Source organism: Garra rufa, chromosome 13 (assembly GCF_049309525.1).
Source record: "Garra rufa chromosome 13, GarRuf1.0, whole genome shotgun sequence".
NCBI classification, from domain to species: domain Eukaryota; kingdom Metazoa; phylum Chordata; class Actinopteri; order Cypriniformes; family Cyprinidae; genus Garra; species Garra rufa.
In genome coordinates this window covers 27,979,168-28,000,678 of record NC_133373.1, presented here as the reverse complement: position 1 = coordinate 28,000,678, position 21,511 = coordinate 27,979,168, and the positions used below count along the sequence as shown (strand labels likewise).

The 21,511-nt window shown below is 35.5% G+C and overlaps 2 protein-coding genes across 2 annotated transcripts; one reads left to right on the top strand and one right to left on the bottom strand.

The window, feature by feature from the left end:
- The first annotated feature begins 109 nt into the window (after positions 1-109).
- On the top strand, positions 110-13,066 carry hpcal1 (hippocalcin-like 1). Its single transcript, XM_073852889.1, has 4 exons — positions 110-429; positions 7,604-8,023; positions 8,574-8,679; positions 10,326-13,066. The coding sequence occupies exons 2-4, from the start codon at positions 7,646-7,648 to the stop codon at positions 10,421-10,423; spliced, it is 582 nt and encodes a 193-aa protein (XP_073708990.1). The 5' UTR covers positions 110-429; positions 7,604-7,645; the 3' UTR covers positions 10,424-13,066.
- Positions 13,067-13,177: 111 nt separating this feature from the next.
- Positions 13,178-20,095, bottom strand: pdia6 (protein disulfide isomerase family A, member 6). The gene is made up of 13 exons (XM_073852888.1): positions 19,963-20,095; positions 19,345-19,489; positions 18,916-18,973; positions 17,400-17,526; positions 17,141-17,250; positions 16,922-17,058; positions 16,616-16,730; positions 16,379-16,519; positions 16,157-16,241; positions 14,532-14,604; positions 14,209-14,367; positions 13,961-14,057; positions 13,178-13,882 (listed from the first exon to the last, which is right to left on the bottom strand). Exons 1-13 carry the CDS (start codon positions 19,976-19,978, stop codon positions 13,814-13,816), a joined length of 1,332 nt encoding a protein of 443 aa, XP_073708989.1. The 5' UTR covers positions 19,979-20,095; the 3' UTR covers positions 13,178-13,813.
- Between the last annotated feature and the right edge of the window lie 1,416 nt (positions 20,096-21,511).

Sequence of the window (21,511 nt, the reverse complement as noted above, 5' to 3'; positions counted from 1 at the left end):
ATGAATGTTCTCAAAACATGACACTGACATCCTTTTCTGAGATACACGAGTCCCCCCTACAGTCTAGTGGTGGTCTCGTCCATTGACAGCGGAGCAGAGCTGTGTGTGTGGTGTCAGGTCTCTCGCTCAATGATGAGGTTTCAAGTGCGCCTTTGAGATGTTATGGAGTCTGTAGAATATTCTGCAGTTTGTAACTTTTTCGCTTCGCTTTTATTACACCACCATTCCAACTTTTAGTCTACATAGACCGACCTGTACGTGTACGCATACCTTATTTAGTTTTTTGTTTGTATATACAAGCTTTTGCTAGTTTTTTCGTGAAGCGAAAATGTTGAAAGTTTGGTGAGGGCACTCCTTCCTCAGGACCCGACGGACCAAGGCTACAGCTGACGAATTGGAGGACATATCAGCTCTGTCATTTTCTTAGAGGTAAGTTAATGTCTTTTTTAAACCTTTAATATGTTTTTTCATCAACATATGTCACTGTTTGTAACCTATCTTTTGCATGATAGCGGTTTATGAGAATCAATACTCGCCTCTTTATGGCATCTATGTAGTTTAGGCTATATACTGGTTTGATGTATCATTTTAGCAATCTAAATCTAATCAGATTTTCACAATGGTACCTCAGAATATTTTTGTATTTCTTGGTTGTCGAAATGTAATTTTTTATTTATTTAATTATAATTTTTTTCTAGTTTATGGCCAGGTCGTCATAAAAACCCTTTGATGTAAACAGGGTTGTTTTTAATGCCCAGGAAAACTAACCTTATGATGCTAAGTGACTCTATTCCACTTGTTTCCTCGATTATCTGAGTAAAGTGACTTATATGTGAATATATTAAGTTACTATATATAATATAACTGAGTGTATAATTATAGTTAAACTGCTTGTGATAATTCCCTTACGTTATATTAATATTTGCTTTTCAGCTTTTCAATGGCAGTCTGAATATGGTCTGATAACAATAGGTTCTTCCATTTCAGTTGCCATTTGTATTCATAATTTCTCCTGTATTATGATCACCTTGTGGGTCACAGCATGATCTTCACAGCAGGAGTAAGAGGTCGATTTCCCACTTTTCCAATCAAGTCTCTCCATGGTGCCTTGCAATCATCTCAGTGGCATACTTGCCAGTCTGCCGTCAATGTCAGAACAAACCGGAACCGCTGTCAACATTACATTTCCATTTCCATCTGGTAAATTCCAGTGGAATGTGTAAAATTGTTTCGAGGAAATTCGTCCTCGATGGCAAATGTATTGGATGACCTCTTGACATCATTACATTTAGCGACAAGCTATTTCGGGGGAAAATACCCAGAATTCTCAAATGAGGGTACAAGCGGATTGTTTGTTTTCCTGTAATTTTACAGTCCACCAGAGCAGCAGAAAGACTGGGCTTTCTGTTCTACTGATCTTTTGACACCTGTCAGGATGCATTTTAGTTAGGCCACATTGGGGAATAAAAGGCTTAATGAGCATCACACCAACACACACACACACACACACACACACACACACACACACACACACACACACACACACACACACACACACACACACACACACAGTTAATTGAGTTGATGTTTTATGCATGATGGGTCAGTGATGAATACTGTACAACTACATGCTGAACTGCACTGATGTGTACAAAGTGTGTCCCTCACTTTCCAGGTAATGTTGGCTATTTGATCCGTGTACATGGCAACCTGGCTCATATTTTTGTTTGAAAATGAAAGCTGTTATCTGGAAATGTATTAAGGGCAATAGTTGCACTGTATAGCTTTTCACACTGGCCTGTGAAAAAATACATGTCACGTGGGTGTGTGGAATCTGGTGGCAAGACACAACATTCACGTTTTCCAGAGTGGCTGCGTTGTAATGGGGGCTACTCTAATGAGAGGAGGAAGGGTAACAAAGGCAAGTTTGTGCAACCAAGGCTACTGGGAGTGAAACTGGAAACTAGGACTTGTGTGGAAATCATAGAGGAATGTTCAGTCGTTATATGCAATATAAGAGCTGTCACTTCTTGTGACAGAGTATTCCCTTTAGAGTCATGGCAGGCAAAGGTAAAATATTTGGTGAGAAGCATATGTAATAGAAACTGGCATTTAGGATAAACAGAGAAAGTTAAACTAACAAATCCAAATGTATTCTTCCAGACAGCTTTAGTAAATTAAATGACATTGATGTACTTACAAGTGTGTCTGAAACCTTTTCACATTAAAGGGATAGTTCACCCAAAAATGAAATAGCTGTAATGATTTCACTCTCGCTCTCAGGGCGTTCCAGACCTGTAGAACTTCCTCTGGAAAAATTGTACTGGAGAATGTGCCAGTAATTTTTTTCTATGCTGTTAAAATGAATGGTAACTGGAGCTTTCAAGCTTTTAAAATGATCATAAAAGTGGTTCATAAGACTAATGCATTTTCTGAAGCCGTGCAATAGCTTTGTGTGAGAATTAGCTTTGGTTAACTGTAAGTGATGACATCATGCTTGCCGTGTTCATGATAGATAGCGAAAATGACAATTTTGAGTTTAATTTTTTTTTTCAATGAATCAGTTTATTTGGTTCACAAAACTAATCTGAACTAATTCTGATTCTGTTCTCATTTTAAACTCAAATGACTGCTTCTTTAGGTTGGGACTATCAGTGAACAAGTGAAAAGATTAGTTTAAAGTTTATTCGTGAGCAAGCAAATTGCATCTTTTCAGTGAATCAGTTTTTTTTTTGGGTTCACAAAACTAATCTGAACCAATCACTCTGATTCAGTTCTCATTTTAACTCAAATGACTGCTCCTTTATGTTGAGACTATCAGTGAACAAGTAAAAAGATTAGATTTCAGTCTATTTGCAAGCAAGTGAGTTGGATCTTTTCAGTGAATCAGTTTATTTGGTTCAAAAGACTAATCTGAACCAATCATTTTGATTCAGTTCTCATTTTAAACTCAAATGATTGCTCCTTTTATGTTGAGACTATCAGTGAACAAGTAAAAAGATTAGATTTCAGTCTATTTGCAAGCAAGTGAGTTGGATCTTTTCAGTGAATCAGTTTATTCGGTTTACAAGACTAATCTGAACCAATCATTCTGATTCAGTTCTCATTTTAAACTCAAATGACTGCTCCTTTTATGTTGAGACTATCAGTGAACAAGTAAAAAGATTAGATTTCAGTCTATTTGTGAGCAAGCGAGTTGGATCTTTTCAGTGAATCAGTTTATTTGGTTCATAAGACTAATCTGAACCAATCATTCTGATTCAGTTCTCATATTAAACTCAAATGACTGCTCTTTTATGTTGAGACTATCAGTGAACAACAAGTGAAAAGATTAGATTTCAGTCTATCTGTGAGCAAGTGAGTTGGATCTTTATAGTGAATCAGTTTATTTGGTTTTCTGAACTAATTACTCTGATTCAGTTCTCACATTAAACCAAATGACTACACCTTTATGTTGAGACTATCAGTGAACAACAAGTGAACAACAAGTAAAAAGAGTAGATTTCAGACTATTTGTGAGCAAATGAGTTGGATTTTTTTTGTGAATCAGTTTATTTGGTTAACAAGAGTAATCTGAACCTATCATTATGATTCAGTTCTCATATAAAACTCAAATGACTGCTCTTTTATGTTGAGACTATCAGTGAACAACAAGTGAAAAGATTAGATTTCAGTCTATTTGTGAGCAAGTAAATTGGATTTTTTTCAGTGAGTCAGTTTATTTGGTTCACAAGACTAATCTGAACCAATCATTCTGATTCAGTTCTCATTTTAAACTCAAAAGACTGCTCCTTTTATGTTGAGACTATCAGTGAACAACAGGTGAAAATATAATTTTTTTAAGTCTATTTGTGAGCTTCTTTTCAATAAATCAGTTTATTTGGTTCGCAAGACTAATCTGAACAAATTAGTCTGATCCAGTTCTTGAGCACAGCTACTGACTGGTCGATCCTCTTTGTTATTACTATTAGTGAAAAACAAGTGAAAAGATAAAAATTGTATCTATTGCTCACACAAATTATAGGAATTCAGATGATTTCCATATAAAACGTACTGTTTTAACTACTTTTATTATCCTTTATGGCTTTAGTTCCTATTTTTTGTGAAAAATGGCCAGTCAGTTTCTCCTTTTGTGTTCCATGAAAAAAAGAGAAGTCAAACAGGTTCAGAATGACTGACATGGAAGTATTAGAATGATGTCAGAATTTTGGCTGAACTATCCCTTTAAGAAACATGAGGTCATTCTTTGGGATGTTGACAAAAGCTATATGGATTTCCCAGCTTTTTTATGGTCATGGTGTGTGAGCGCCACTTGTATCATTTATAGAAAGACAGCAGTTGTGAAACCACCTGTAAAGCATTATGGTTTGTGACTTGAGTGGCAGAGGATGCGTTTGAATCATGAGGTACTGGAGCATAAAGTAATACACCATCTGCTCTCCACCCACAATTCATTTGAGGAGATGTGTCTCACACTTCGCTGTTCTGATTAAATGTTTTGCAAGGGGCTTTTCAAGCATTTGGAAAATGAGGGCTGTGTTCAACTCCTCACTCCTCTCATCATGTCTTTCATTTTTAGTTCCTCTTCACAGAGAATTAATATGTGGGTCTGATTCTCAGCTCTATATATGTGCCCCCCTGTGATGTTGTTATTTCTGCTGGATCAGGGCCTGTGGGGCCCGTACTTTTTTCATATTTTTTCCATTTGACAGCAGCATGAGCTTACATTTTTTTCTTTCAGAATGGAAAGTTCTGGGTTACTTGTGGCTTGGTGAGTGTCTGCGGGAAAAGAAGGAGGGAGCAGAAAGCTACGCCCATGTTTATGTCTGTGTGCCTGCGTGCTGCCAGGCCAGTAGCTTCACCCATGTGACTCGAGCCAAGGGAGGAGCCACCTTTATGATGGCCCTGGCAAACTAAGCAAACGGAGCAAAACCATTTTCTAAAGAGGTGGACGTGTCTAGAAAATCAAGTCTAAATGCCTAGAAAATGTATTTCTATTTCTATCTAAGATGGTACCTTCTTAAGGAAGTGTAACTTAACTGAAATTAAGTGCAGATATAAATTTCCATTTACTTAAAAAAGGTTTTTAGGTCATAGTAACTCAGTAACCCATGAGTTTTTTTTATTTGAGGAAAAAAAGCTGTCGCAGTGTTGCTCTGTGGATGCAGCACGAGATAGATGACAGAAGGTATTTTAGTCACAGGAACACCAATTTATATCTATAATGAGGCATGATCTCACTTACCACCCTGCAGTCTTGAAACCAGGAGCTTGTGGGCTAAAGTAGGACATCCTGCTACACTGGAAAGAAAGATGCTTGCATGAAGATATATTTTTGCAAACAGAAATATGCACATGCTGGTCATAGTAACGGCCTTCTGCTTACGCAGGTCTGATAGTGACCAGTGATCTTTTTCAAATCTAGTGCCAGGTTCTTTAAAATATACTATTTGTGTTCATATGCCTTTATTCATGCCTTTAAAAGAGGCATCTCAAAGCGCTGTACAAAGACAACAATAAAGATAAAACGATGCGCACACACAAAAATACAGGCAGTAAAAAACAAACAATAATACAAAATAATAGAAAAACAAAAAATTAAATATAATTTAGATACAATTTTATGATGTAATTTATTTATTTACAAATATCATTAATTATACTAGGGCACTGTGAAATTTTTAATTTTTTCCCAAAGTAAATTTTTTCCCCTCAAATTCTGTTTTTTTTTTTCTAGACTCCAAATTTAACAATTTTAATGGTTAAATAAAAAATACACTTTCAAATTCAGTTTTATTTTCACTAAATACTGTGTATTACATTAATTTTATGGATTCTATTTTAATGGTTTAATGGAAAGCGTAATTAATTTATTTTATAAAAAAAAAAAATACAAACTTTTTTCCTGATTCTTCTGGTAAATAAATTCTGGTAAATAATTCTTTTGGTAAATATTCATTAAAGAATAATTATAAGTATTAATAATAATTTTATTATTAACAGTACTGTGATTACAATAAGTAATATATTTCTGTCAAAGTTTCTTAAAGTTACACAGAACTTTTTTCATTTTTTCACTTTTTTTTTGACAGGTTGCTGTGAAGACATTTAAGTTTCTGTTTGTATGTGATATTACGATAGTTTTTTTTTTTAAATAAATGGTAAAATGCTCACGAAGTGACTCTCAGAGCATTTCTAGAGATTATGTTTATGTACTCATATATTGAGGTGGCAGAGACGGAAAACACAGCAAGCATCACACACACTTTAGTACACTTAGTGTAGTAAGAAAAATGCGTGTTTGCGCCATTTATTCACACAGAGACATATTTAAATAGTGTTTTGCAGCTTAATATTTACAGACACTAGTCAATATCATCCAAAATTCCAAAGGTTTTGCTAATTTGTCACTAAGAATTTACTCAATTAAAACATGATAAAATTTAATATGCTCCCTTATTCATTTATATATTTTAATATGTACAAGTCAGAATAAGCGTGTTGTTTAAATTTTCACATAAATATTGTATTACACTAAATGACAATGTAACATTATTTCAATTCGAATTTTGACATTTTATTCTCCAAAAGCTTATTTGAAATCTTAAAAGTAGACACTTTACTTACATTTAATGTGCTTTCTATGATAATAAAGTCACTTTTGTAAATTTCTTTTGTTGTGGACATCCTAACGTCTTTGCTCCATATATATATATATATAAAATATTCTAAGATATAAAAGTTCGTCAAGCTATTTAAAAAAATATTCTATTTCAGTTGTATTACCCTGACATCCCTACTTGATGTATATCAAAATACATTTTAATACAGAAATTAAAGTAATGCTTATCATAGAAAAGATGTATTCAACTCATTCTATGTATGAAAAAATGATTCGATCCGGACACAAAAATAACAGTCATTACGTCATTGAACTTATTACTAAATTGTAAACAAGTCAGATTCAGAAAAAAATATGAACAGATAAACTGAGTGGAGGAAGAGTCTGTAGTAGAAAGAGCGAGTAAAGAAGAGCGAGTGCATATGGTCACGTAGCTTACATAACCTATCGTTAAATTTCACATCCCTGCCACCTCACCGTTTATGCAGTCTTTATATGATTTGTTTAAATAGAATGAGCAGTGCCTCACACTCTGCCCCCTCTTAGCACCGCGAGCACAGGCTCATGTACAGTAAGACACACCAACCGTTCCAAATTACCCACACACATGCAAAAAAACACATCTCTTCATCATCTCCCTGGTAACCCACGCCGACTTCATTGTTGCTAAGGGGGTCTGGTGACAGTTATGCCCTCATATTAGCCTCCCTGAAAGGAGCTCACTGCCCTCCCCCCTTTACCCCACTGCGAAGGAGTCAATAAATTCTCACCTTAACAAGGTATTAAATGGTTTCCATGGATACCACAATCCACTCCCTCGGTTTGGAAGGGTAACACGTTTTCCATTATTCCGAAACCTACATCTGGCAGAGGAAATGTGAGTCTCTTTATTGTGTCTTGTGGAGAAAGTATGAAAGAGGCTAATTTTCGAGTTCAAAATAGCTAAGTAGCTACTTTCTTTGTGTGTGTTTGTGCTGACAGGAGCAGCAAGAATCTGGGAATCGTCTGTGAGAGAGTTTCGTCATGGGTAAACAGAACAGCAAGTTGCGACCCGAGGTCCTCAATGACCTGCGGGAGAACACGGAGTTCACAGACCACGAGCTGCAGGAGTGGTACCGCGGCTTCTTGAAGGACTGCCCATCTGGCCACCTAACGGTAGAGGAATTTAAGAAAATCTACGCCAATTTCTTTCCCTACGGTGATGCTTCGAAGTTCGCAGAGCATGTTTTCCGCACCTTCGACACCAATGGCGACACCACCATCGACTTCCGGGAGTTCATCATTGCCCTGAGCGTGACCTCACGCGGAGGCCTGGAGCAGAAGCTCCGCTGGGCCTTCAGCATGTATGACTTGGATGGCAACGGATACATCAGTCGAGCTGAAATGTTGGAGATCGTACAGGTGAGGTAGTTTTTATTTAGTACTTCCCTTCCTTTTGGTTTCATTTGCATTTCTGTATTTTACCCGTCGAGTCATTGTTTTCAGAGCAGCTTGTTCCACATCAATATTGGCTCAGTCTAATGTTTGGTGATACAGACCTCCTGAATAAACAGATCTCCTCAATCAAGTGTTCCACAGGCCATATGGTCTTGCCACAAATGGTGGCCAAACACAAAGGCTTTGTTCGCTACTTCAAAGGGTCTGTTGACTCTCTATGTTAATAACGTAGATGGCTCTTTTACACCTGCGACCGAGGACGTTATAAAACAATATCTGAAAGTGACATTAAATGTGTCTGGTAGAGAAACGGGCTTGTGATCATTTGCATTGATTACGCTGATATGAAGTGTCGAGTGAAGCTGTGATAGTGACAGCTGCGGTATGGAACTTTTTGACTGGCATTATGAAAGACAGTCTTATCAAACTTGTTGCTGCTGAAAACCGAAGCCTTTGCATGTGACAGCAAACTACCATATGCTTTGACATACAGTTACATTAATCTTCTTCACAGGCGATTTATAAAATGGTGTCGTCTGTGATGAAGATGCCTGAGGATGAGTCGACGCCGGAGAAACGCACTGATAAGATATTTCGACAGATGGATACGGACAACGATGGTACGCCTCTAGAGATCTGTCTCCCACTCACTGTTAATATTTATATACTCTTAAGTTAAACCACACAAAATGTCATAGAAACTGTACTCAGAGAAAAAAATATGATATATATATATATAACCAATAAGTTTTATCTACAATTAATTTAAAGGATTAGGTCACTTGCAGAATAAAAATTTCCTGATCATTTTCTCACCCCTATGTTATCTAAGATGTTCATGTCTTTCTGTCTTCAGTTGAAAAGATCTTAATTTTTTTGAGGAAAACATTCCATATTTTTTTCTTCATATAGTGGTCTTCAATGTGAGCTAGCGGGTTGAAGGTCTAAATTACAGTTTCAATACAGCTTCAAATGGCTCTACGTGATCCCAGCCGAGGACTACGTGTCTTATCTAGTGAAGCGAAAATGTATATGTAAAATGTAAATACTAAAAAAATGTATATACTATTTAACCACAAATACTTATCTTGCATTGGCTCCACTTCGTAGTCACGTTGTAAAGGTCATGCGTGACTTAGGCAGAAGTACTGACCCAGTGTTTACAAAGCGAATGTGCAGAAGAAAGACAAACGCCCTTTGCAAAAAATATGCAAAACAACGATGTCGGACGATTAGTTGGAGGAGAAAGTGAGACGGAGTTTTTCGCCCCACCCTACATTTCTGAACCGAAGCACACAGACGAAGGACTAACCACACGTAACCTTTTCAATGGGATTACTTAATGCGTGAAGTCTTTTTTTTTTTTTTTTAATGGCCGATCGTTTCGCCAGATGAGACCTTTGTTACTCGGCTGGGATCATGTGGAAGCTGCATTGAAACTACAATTTGGACCTTCAACCCACTGATCCCTATTGAAATCCACTATATGAAGAAAAATCCTGGACTTCCAGAATAAAAATTTACTGATAATTTACCCCCATGTCATCCAAGATGTTCATGTCTTTCTTTCTTCAGTTCAAAAGAAATTACGTTTTTTGAGGAAAACGTTCCAGGATTCTTCTCCATATAGTGGGCTTCAATGATGCTCAACGGATTAAAGGTTAAAAATGCAGTTTCAGTTCTGCTTCAAAGAGCTCTAAAGGTTCCCAGCCAGGGTCTTATCTAGTGAAATTAGTAAATTTCTTCGAAAAAAATTTATATTTATACACTTTTTTACTACAAATGCTTGTCTTCTCTAGCTCTGTGATGCGCATGCATACTCTGTGCACTCCGGTTCAATACAGTTAGGGTATACAGAGTATCCAGGCGCATCGCAAAGCTAGACAAGCTCAGCATTTGATGTTAAAAAGTATAGAAATTTTACTTTTTTTTAAATAACAGATCGTTTTGCTAGATATGACCCTTATTCCTTGTTTCAGATCATGTAGAGCCCTTTGAAGCGGCACTGAAACTGCATTTTTAATCTTCAATCCATTGGGCACCATTGAAGTCCACTATATGGAGAAAAATTCTGGAATGTTTTCCGCAAAAAACGTAATTTCTTTGCGAATGAAGAAAGAAAGACAAGAACATCTTGAATGACATGGGGGTAAGTAAATTATCAGGACATTTTTATTCTGGAAGTGAACTTATCCTTTGAGTATTACTATTACTATTGGAAATATTGAAATAACCTTTTTTGTTGTTGTTGTTTTCTAATTTATAGGCAGACTGTCTTTGGAGGAATTCATCAAAGGTGCCAAGAGTGACCCGTCTATTGTCAGACTACTACAGTCTGACCAAAGCACCTCTCGACAGTTATAAATACAGTTCTTAAAAGCAGCTGACAGGAAACCACTCACATGCACACTGAAAAGGCAAGATTTAATTACAAAGGTAGTTTGTGTTATAAATGATACACTTATTTATCTTTCCAGCTTAAAAAAAGTTTTCTTTTTAATGGGTGGTTACCTGTTTCATCAGTATTCCGGCCCGTTTTTGTCATAATGTCCTTGAAATCATTTGTCAAAATTAGGATATTTACAGATATTTATATTTTAAACTTACTCTTCTGATTTTTGTCCACTCAAATGCTCTCCAGGATGAGTCTGTAAAATTATCGAGTGACTTCATTAAATATTAGTCCACTTCCAAATAAATAAATTCCTGATAATATCTTACCTTCATGTCATCCAAGATGTCCATGTTTTTCTTTCTTGAGTCGCAAAGAAATTACGTTTCTTGAGGAAAACATTCCAGGATTTTTCTCCACATAGTGGACTTTAATGGTGCTCAACGGATTGAAGGTTAAAGATGCAGTTTCAGTGCAGCTTCAAAGGGCTCCCCTGCTGAGGAATAAGGGTCTTATCTAGCATAACAATCAGTTAAAAAATTTTAAATTTATATACTTTTTAACCTTAAATGCTCGTCTTGTGCTAGGTTAAAAAGTATATAAATGTTGTTGTTTTTTTTAGAAAATTACTAATCTTCTGGCTAAATATGACTCTCATTTTTCAGCTGGGATTGTGTAGAGCCCTTTGAAGCTGCCTTTTTAACCTTCAATCTGTTTATCCCCATTCAAGTCCACTATATGTAGAAAATCCTGCAATGTTTTCCTCAAAAACCTTTATTTCTTGTGAGGAAATGTTTATTCTGTAAGTGGACTAATCCTTTAAGTGATGACGTAAAAAGAATTCTATTTTCACGATTGATGGCATTCCACTAAAAGCGGTAAATGACTCAGTACCACATGCAAATTCCAAGACTGGCTATACAGTCTATAAAAGAAGTTCTGTTTGTAAATATTCCTTTTTGCATTCCAAAAATCAGTCTCAGATATCTTCAGAGCACTATTTGCATGCTTTTGGCATGCTTTAAAACATAGTATTTGTACTAGGTGTTCTTTAATGTTTATATGTCAGGTGGTCTAGCTGCATTCAAAGCGGCCTGCTGTCTTGCCAGTTGAAATGTCAGACTGTCTACATTATACTTCTTTTTAAAAAGGAAAGTATTGCTTCTTTAAGTCTGTAACAGAACATGCCAACAATTTGGTGTTGTTTTCAACGTGGATAAAAGATGTTGCTTGAGCACCAAATCAGTGGGGTTTGAAGGATCATGCGACACTGAAGACTACAGATGATATATATTAAAATATAAAAGTTATTTAAACATTTTAAGATGATATCATATATCACAAGAAATTAAGGTTTTTGAGAAAAACATTCCAGGTTTTTTCTCCATGTAGTGGACTTCAATAGTGGCCAATCGGTTGAAGGTCCAAACTACAGTTTCAATGCAGCTTCATAGGGCCAATTATTTTACTGTATTTTTGATCTAATACATGCTTTAGAAAGTCTTACTGAAACCAAACTTTTGAACAATATTAAATACCCACTGTTGGGTGCTGGGGTTTCATTTCCATGTATTTTGACTTCAAATGTAGCATTTGGATTTAAAATCTAATATGCTAAAATAAGCTTGGATATTTTTTTTTTCTCAGGAGGTCAGAGAATTGTTTGAATTATAATGCGCATTGATGAACTGTTTTAAAGTGCAATTGAATCATCCATAATTATTTTCCAGCTGTTTTGGTTTCACTTCTAAAAGGAAACTTCTTCAAGGTAGTCAGACTTTTAACAGCCCTGAAGGTAAAAAAACAGCAGCCATCAGCCTTTAGGCTGCTCATGAATATTTGAACGCTGTTGTGCGTGTGGACATATGGAGCAGATAGGATGGCAGACAGGTGGTTAGTTTCTATTTGTCCTTTTCACCAGTCCAGTGTCAACATGTACAGTACAGATGCTGTTGGATAAGTAACACTTGACTTCATGTCAAATATCCACCTTTTTCTTTAATGCGGAAGTAAACCTATGGGTGAGACTTCCGGTTCATTAGCCGCTATAGGGAAATAACGAAAAGAATAACAATGTGCAGTAAATGCTAAAATTGTTTGCACTACAAACCAGTGTGCTCATATTTAAGACAATACATTATTAATATGGTAAGACACACCAAAAACAAGCAGTTTTTTTTTTTTGAGACCGGAAGTCAGATCCAGAAAATATATAAATGGCCGCACACATTCTTACAATAAGAAAAAGGTGGATAGAGTGTCTTCAAGCTCTGTTAATGGAAACATTATGTTATTGCTCTTAATTTACTCTTTTGCATGTGTGGTATGTCAGTGCTCCCTTAGTATTTTTTTTTCTCTGTAAAATGACTGTTGATGTGAAATGCCAAAACTAATATTTGTACTGGATACATTATATATATATATATATAATTAGATTTGAGTCATTTCTAATTTTGTATAGTGTTAATTGTGCTGTAAGGAAAAAAATTATATTGCCGCTGGGAATGGGATGTCCAGCCATATCTTTGTGAAGCCAAAGCAACAGTGCAAATCTAAATGTTGTATCTTTACAGTGTATGTGTCTGCATGAATTCTCAATAAACCACTGATTCATAGGCCACAGTGTTCATCTGAGTAACTTCCTACGCAAGCTTTAATCAAAAAAAGCTAGTCAATTTATTAATTTTATTTTCATAACAAAAACTTTTTTTTTTTTTCAAAACAGTGCTGTGTAAGAAAAATCTACACGACGCCCACTTTACAACCGGTTCAGCACATTAGACGAATGAGCAAACTGGGATACAGTCTGGATGACATTCTTTTCAGTAACAATTTAAAAACAACCGAAAGACCAAAACAATAAACTCACATCAGAGGGAGAAAGATTGAAAATGGAAAAACCTTTAGGCATCTCGTAACTCCAGCGAAAGGAGCTGCTGAAATTACAAAAAGGCTGATTTAATAACCGCTGGTTTATCTCATCACTAGAAAGACCATTACCATCCAATTAAATCTAGTCAGTGAAACATATTAGAAGAGCCTCTGTGTGACATCTGCTTGGAAACAAGTGTTTGATAATCAGCGAATCACATTCTGCTTCATCAAGCTGATTGAAAACTCCAATCAGTCACTAAAGCGAAAAAGTGAAGAAGGAACTTGAGGCAGAGCATAGCTCAATCATGATGTACCGAAAAGCCTCATTTTTCAACTACTGTGATGTTTTCTTTTAAAAAGCTGCACAACCATTTGCTTTATTTGTATCTTGTCAGAAGTCTTAAGGAAGTTTGTGTCCCAAGCATCCTCTCATCCATGGGAGAGAAGACATGGGCATCATTCAGGGTCTAGAGTAGTTTAGACCAGACTCATAACTCATCCCTATCTAGCTCATCCAGATCCACATCACTCAGGTCAATGTCATCCTCCATGGGCAACTGAGGAAAAGCCAAAAAAAGTGTTTTAAAAACAAGAAAGGATGACATGTATTCACTCTTAATGTTTTGTATACGCACCTCTCCATCTTTCCCATCCCAAGGTTCCACAGTGTTGATCTTAGGCAAAGCTCCGCCTCCCACTGAAGCAGTGGAGCCACGGCCAACAGAAAGTTCCCTGCATAAATGAAGACATTAATAGTTTAACAACATAAAACAGGCTGACAGTTAGAAGGGCCCTTATAAACAACACCTACAATTTACTGTATGCTAACAGTCTCTGTGACGTAACTTGTTTCCCAGAAACATAAACTTCAGCCTTCTGTTACCTGAGGAATTCGTGGATGCCCGTTTCACTGAATGAGCCTTTGAGCAGAGCGAACTTCATCTTGCGAGAGTTAATGGCTGCCATGGCGGGATAGCCAAATCCACCGATCCCAAGGGATGACTCTAGCTCCATCTGTGCCCCTGCTTCAGTCCACAACCAACTGTAGGGAGAGAGGGAGAGAGGGAGGGAAGAGCGTGATGTGTGTGACTGTATCTCACTCTTTATTCCCTAAAGTCTCGTCTCTGGCACACAAGCAGTGACATGTACTGGTGTTATTTATGGGCAGGCTGATCTCAACTTGTATTCTGATTTAAAAACACTGACCCCCACATCTTCTTTTTGTATTTCTCTGCCATTGTCCTCATCACCTCCAGGTAAGAGTTTCTTCCAGATGCACCTGCAAACATAGAAAATACAGAAGCTGAGCTACTAATAGCATTTTTATTGTAAACTAATAATTTTTAAATATATAAATAAATAAATATTTCTATTTGTATATTTACATGTATATATAATATACATTTGTCACAATTCAGTTATTCACATATTCTGTGACAATTTATTTACATTATGTGATGTTTCTTTTGTAAACTGTGTAGATTTCAAGCTTAAATAAAAGGTTCTATCTATATAAGTCTATGTAACTCAAAAAAAAAAATTTGAAAACAGCCAATAATTTTTTCTGGTTTCTTTGATGAATAAAAAATTCAGAAGAACAGCATTTATCTGTAATAGAAATCTTTTAACATTATAAATGTCTTCATCATTACTTTTGATCAATTTAAAGCATCCTTGCTAAATAAAAGTATTAATTTCTATAATTTGTCAAAAATAAATTATACTGACTCCAAGCTTTTGAATGGTATAGTGTATAATGTTACAAAAGCTTTTTATTTTAGATAAATGCTGATCTTTGGATCTTTCTATTCATCAAATAATCCTGAAAAAATACTCAACCGTTTTAAATACTGATAACAAGAATTACAAATGTTTCTTAAACAGCAAATCAGAATATTAGAATGGTTTCTGAATGAACATGTGACACTGAAGACTGGAGTAGTGATGCTGAAAATGTAGCTGTAATCACAGGAATAAATTACATTGTAAATATTAAAAATATATTCAATTTAAAACATATTCAAGTAGAAAACTTATTTTAAATACTAAAAATATTTCAGAATTTTACTGTTTTTTGCTGTACTTTGGATCAAATAAAAAACATTAAAAATCTTACAGTTCAAAAACTTTTGACTGGTAGTGTATATATAAAATTATGTCTGATGATAAATGGCTGGTACTAAAATTATATACCATTTTGTGTAAATTAAAATAAATAAAATCAGTTATTTTAAATGCAACAAGTTAAATGAGGCATCACAGCATTAAACTGTTATATTTAACAGTTATTAGTCCTTTTTTAAAGATTAACTTTAAGTGAACATTAGATGACAGAATAAATTAGTAAATGAGCATGGATAATTAAAATTCCAATCCACCATTTTTCAATGCGGAAGTAAGCCTATGCGCGAAATTAACCGCTATAAGAAGATAACAGGAAAAATAATGAAGTAAACGGTAAAACTGTTTGCACTACAAGCCAGTGTGTTCATAATAAAGATAATACATTAAATTAATATGGTAAGCCACACCAATTTGCAATATCAAGCAGCAAAACAAGCTGTTTTGCACAGCTAAAAACAGGTGGACATGAATGAGACCAGAAGCTAGACCCATTAAATTTACAAAAGGCTGTGCCCGCAGGAAAAATAAGGTGGGTATTGACTAATATCTAAAAAAAACCCTGTAATATTAGACAATAGCAACATGGTTCCAGTATACTGTACATCCCTAGTGGATCATTCTATTTAAGAGGATTGTCACTTTAATATTTTAATTCTTAAAACGCAAATCAAAAGCTTTCTTGTTTTAAAGTCACCATCGTATCGTACCTGTGTCTAGAATGTGAGGCAGCACAGATATGATACACAGCTGATAGTCCTCGCAGGTCTTCTTCAAAACGTCTTGATTCAAAATCTAAAGAAATGAAAATTCACATGAATATAAACCAACCTGAATATTTTTAAATTAATGTTCACTGACAATATAAAACACACTAGTTCCACTAGTACCATATCCTTCTATCTTATTAAAAACAGAAGAGAAATACTCACCTCTTGAAGCTCTGGAGGAGGAATGTTGTCAGAGAAGAGGTCCAGGGCACGAGCAACAATGTCAGATCGGGTACGTCCTCCCTGATAGTCCTCTGGCTCCTCTCCTTTACGAAAGATCTTGATGGTGGGGAATCCTCGAACCTACCAATACAAACAGCCGAATTGACAGAAAGTGAAACTAGAGACATTATCCACCTTATTCTTCGAAGCGGAAGTAAGTTCTGACATCAGACGTACCCCGTAGCGGCTTGCCAAGCCCTGGTGAACAGTAGCATCCACAGCGCCCAGTTTCACTTTACCCTTTGTCTGATCTTTGACTTCTGTTGCGGCGGCTGTCCATTCTGGCTCAAGACTGAAAACGTTAAAGAAAGTCAACAGGGGAAAGCCCAGCTGGCAGAGGAATTTCATTGTGTTTGAATTCACATAAATAATTGAAAACATGGATTCAGCACTTCAATTATGCATGGCACAGCATGTCAGGTACTATTTCAGTTGAATGACTGACAGACAGACAGGTCTTATGATGTACGCAAGGCGACATACTTTTTGCAGTGTCCACACCAGGGGGCGAAGAACTCCACCAACCAGACATCATCACTGTCCAGGACGGTACGGTCAAAGTTATCATCGGTTAGCTCTACCACATCCTTCTTATTGCCGGCACCGCCTCCACCTCCACTCTGATCACAACAGAACCCACAAGTCAATCAAAAGGCAAACGTAACGATATAGCAACAAAGGCACCATGGTGGGTTACAATACCTGTCTGCCATAGTCTGAGCTTCCTCCAGTCTTTCCACCAAGTCTGTCTTTGACCAGAGAGCGGAGAGAATTCAGAGCTGCGTCTACGATGGCCTGACTGCTTCGGCCACCTAATAGAGAGAGAGAGAGAGAGAGAGAGAGAGAGAGAGAGAGAGAGATAATAAACTTTACTTAGGGAGGAGCAACAGACTTTCAGATAGCCATAAAACATTTTCTTTGTGTGCATGCCAAGATGTTTTAAGAAGATGCGGTACTGAACCTTGGTAGTCCTCTGGTTTGTTTTTGTTGGCTCCGAAGATCTTGATAGTTGGGAAGCCACGGACTCCATACTGGCTTCCCAGGGAGTTGTGCTGGTCTGCGTCCACCGCTCCCACCTTCACAATGCCCTGTATCACAACACAAATAGAAACAACATTAATAATTTTTTTACTTTTAAATTAATCCATTTAGAAATATTCAGAACAATAAATGAGCAATTCGTATTTAGATACATATTCCATTAAACAAAAATTGTTCCTAAACAACACATAGCACTTGTAGGTAATTAAAATAAATAATAATTAACCATAATAATTCATAAACTACCAGTCAAAAGTTTTTGAGCAGTAAGATTTTTAATGTTTTTTAAAGTCTCTTCTGCTTACCAGGCCTGCATTTATTTGATCCAAAGTACAGCAAAAACAGTAATTTTGTAAAATATTTTTACCATTTAAAATAACTGTTTTCTATTTAAATACATTTTAAAAGTAATTTATTCCTGTGCTCAATGCTAAATTTTCAGCATCATTACTCCAGTGTCACATGATCCTTCAGAAATCATTCTAATATGCTGATTTACTGTTCAAGAAACATTATTATTATTATTATTATTACCATCAATGTTTAAAACAGTTAAGTACATTTTGTTTAGACGATTATAGAAAATAATACTTTAATTTAGCAAGGATGCTTTAAATTGATCAAAAGTGATAAAGACATTTATAATGATACAACGCTTTCTGTTTCACATACACGCTGTTCTTCTGAACTTTCTATTCATCAGAGAAACCTGAAAAAAAAAAAATCTACTCAGCTGTTTTCAACATAATAATAATAATATTAAATGTTTTCTGAGCAGAATATTAGAATTATTTCTGAATGATCATGTGACTAGAGTAATTCTACAGCGACTAGAGTAAAAATTTAGCTTTGAAACCACAGGAAAAAAATAAATTTTAAAATATATTCAAATAGAAAACAGTTATTTTAAATAGTAAAAATATTTCAAAATGTTACTGTTTTGGCTGTACTTTGGATCAAATAAATGCAGGCTTGGTGAGCAGAAGAGACTTCTTTAAAAGCCATTAAAAATCCTTCAAAATGACAGGAAAAAAATAGTAGTATTGTGAACGTGAAGCATTATAAAAAAAAATGAAATACTTTAACAACGTACAATTTTAAAATGTAATTTATTTTTGTGACTTTTCAGCAGCCATTACTCCATGCTTCAATGTCACATTATTCTTTAGAAATCAATATGCTAATTTGGTGCGTAAGAAACATTTCTTAAAATCGTCACTTAGTATTTTCGTGGAAACTGTGATGCATTTTTTTTTGCGTTGCATTGAATAGAAAGTTTTGTAACATTATAAATCACTTTCTTCAATGACTCAATGAATCATTCTGTGACAGTAAATTAAACCGGTTCTGAATAAGCACCAGTTCTCACCTGTCAACTCTAATAGCAATTGCTGAAGTTGAGTTAATTTTGATGTAATTTTAAATCCAAAATGTACCTTTAAAGCGGTGGCTGCTTTCTTCCAATCAGGAGCCAAACTCTTGCAGTGACCACACCTTCCAAGAGAAACAAATATTAAGATGTCAGATGTCAGTGCACATAAACATCTAAACAATATCAGGAAATGTACAGCCACACAGGTGTAACAATGATGCTCACGCCTGTATTATGCATCATGTGCAAACTGAAACTATTGACATGGAAATCATGATGCAAATAAAGTGCCTTAAACATTAGGGAAGAGTAACTAAACTACAAATACGTTCAACAACATACACTCATTACAAAGTGTATACACTGCTTAGAAAGCAAGAGTTTGGTCTGATTCAGCATCAGCATTTCAGACAGTAACCTGATCTGTAACTACAGATCTAGTGATATCTATGAGTGACACATATCCGGGTTTCACCACACTCTTACAACTTACCAGGGGGCATAAAACTCGATCAGCCAGAGACTGTCACTCTGTAGGACTTCTCTGTTAAAGTTGGATGGGTTGAGTTCAACCACATCATCACTGGCGGAGTAGAGACCATGGACCGAGAGTACAGTAAGAGAACACGCCAACACACCTGAGAACATAAAGATGATAAAGGAGCATCAGTACTGGAGCATCAAGTGATTTCATCAGCTTTATTTAAAAAAAAACAAAAAAACAATGCTGCACTGTTTTGCAGAATCATTACATATGGTTTATAAGCACATACAAGAGAGGACTGCAGAATCTCAATATGAACTGTGACTCTCCAATGGGTTTTATGCAATATGGAAATTCATTATGCTGTTATGTACAGGCCCAAGCACCATTACTCACTCTGCACGCTTAACTTTACTATAATGTTACATTAATGCATTTAATGCAAACAGAAGCTTTCTTACAGAATGTTTTGCTTTTCCATCATATCAACCTGTGTCCAACACTTCATTTCTACCATGTTAGCTAAAGTTAGGCTCTCCACACTTTACAGTTTACTTGCACACGCCTTTGTGTCGATAAAACACCACTCTATAGCTGAGTTCTCGCATTTTTGTCATTGTAACTCACCCAAGAACGCTCGCATGGTTGTTCTTTGTGTCTAGTCAATATCTTGTTCCGTTCTTCAGGCTGTCCAGTGCTGTGTGCGCCGCGTGAACTCTCCACCTCACTCACTGCATCACACCGCCGGTCTCCAACCAGCAGCGTAACAACACAACACAGTCGCACCGTGGCCCGCGCTGATTGGCGCGCCTCCACCCGGAGACGAGCTCAGCCAATAGGAGCTCGACGTGTAGTTCTGCGCCTCGGTAAAGTACGGTGGCTGGGAGGTACTAAAATTGTTTTATGAAATGTAATAAAGTAATTATGTACTATAACAAAAGTAATGTATATGATGACACAATGTTGTTATTTAATTTTCCATTGTCCTGCAACCATGTAACCTGTTTTAAAGAAAGATAAAGACAATTTATTCATACACTACCAGTCAAATTTTTGAACTGTAAGATTTTCATGTTTTTAAAGAGGTCTCTTTTGCATTCCAAGCTTGCATTTATTTGATCCAAAATACAGCAAAACAGTAATATTGTGAAATATTTTTACTATTTAAAATAACTGCTTTCTATTTGAATATACTTTAAAATGTAATTTTAAAAATATATTCTAGAAATTAATACTTTTATTTAGCAAGGATACTTCAAATTGATCAAAAGTGACGATAAAGACATTTATAATGTTACAAAAGATTTCTATTTCAGATAAATGCTGTTCTTCTGAACTTTCTACTCATCAAAGAAACCTGAAAAACATTACTCAGCTGTTTTCAACATAATAATCATAAAAAAATGTTTTGAGCAGCAAATGAGAATGTAACAATGATTTCCGGAGGATCTGAAGTACTGATGCTAAAAATTCAGCTTTGAAATCACAGGAATAAATTACTTTTTAAAATATATTCAAATAGAAAACAGTTTTTGCTGCACTTTGGGTCAAATAAATGCTTGGCTTGGTGAGAGACTTCTTTAAAAAAACATTAAAAATCTTGACTGGTAGTGAATAAAATAAGATGCATGCAATAATAAACACAAACCAAGTCGTATGGTTTAAGAAAGATTTTAATTTCAGCCACAATATTATAACATTAACATAATGAGGAAATTACTTTAAGATACATTTTTAACACTAATTAAAGTATAAAATATAAATGTGTTATTATACTAAAGGCACTTTAATGTCTCGGGGGTAGTTTTATTTAAACTAGCAAATTTCAACATTTTTATTACATATTGAAAATTATGACAATGTAAGCTACCTGAACTTAAAAAATGTCAGTATTTATTGTGCAGCCATTCAACTGTTTGAAACAAACACACTCCACACCATAAACTTTAATATGATTTTTTTTTTGAGAGTGTGAACAAAGGACATATTTGTGGCATGATGAAGAAACAAGGAAAAAATAAGGAAAAAGTATTTTTTGTGTGTGTGATATTTCTAATCAAGCTGAAATTTTGTAAAATTACATGCAAATATCCTAAAAATATTGAATAACTTTGTGATACATAAAATGTTAACAATGAAATTAGCTTTAGCAATGAAGTCGACCATTTTATTCCAT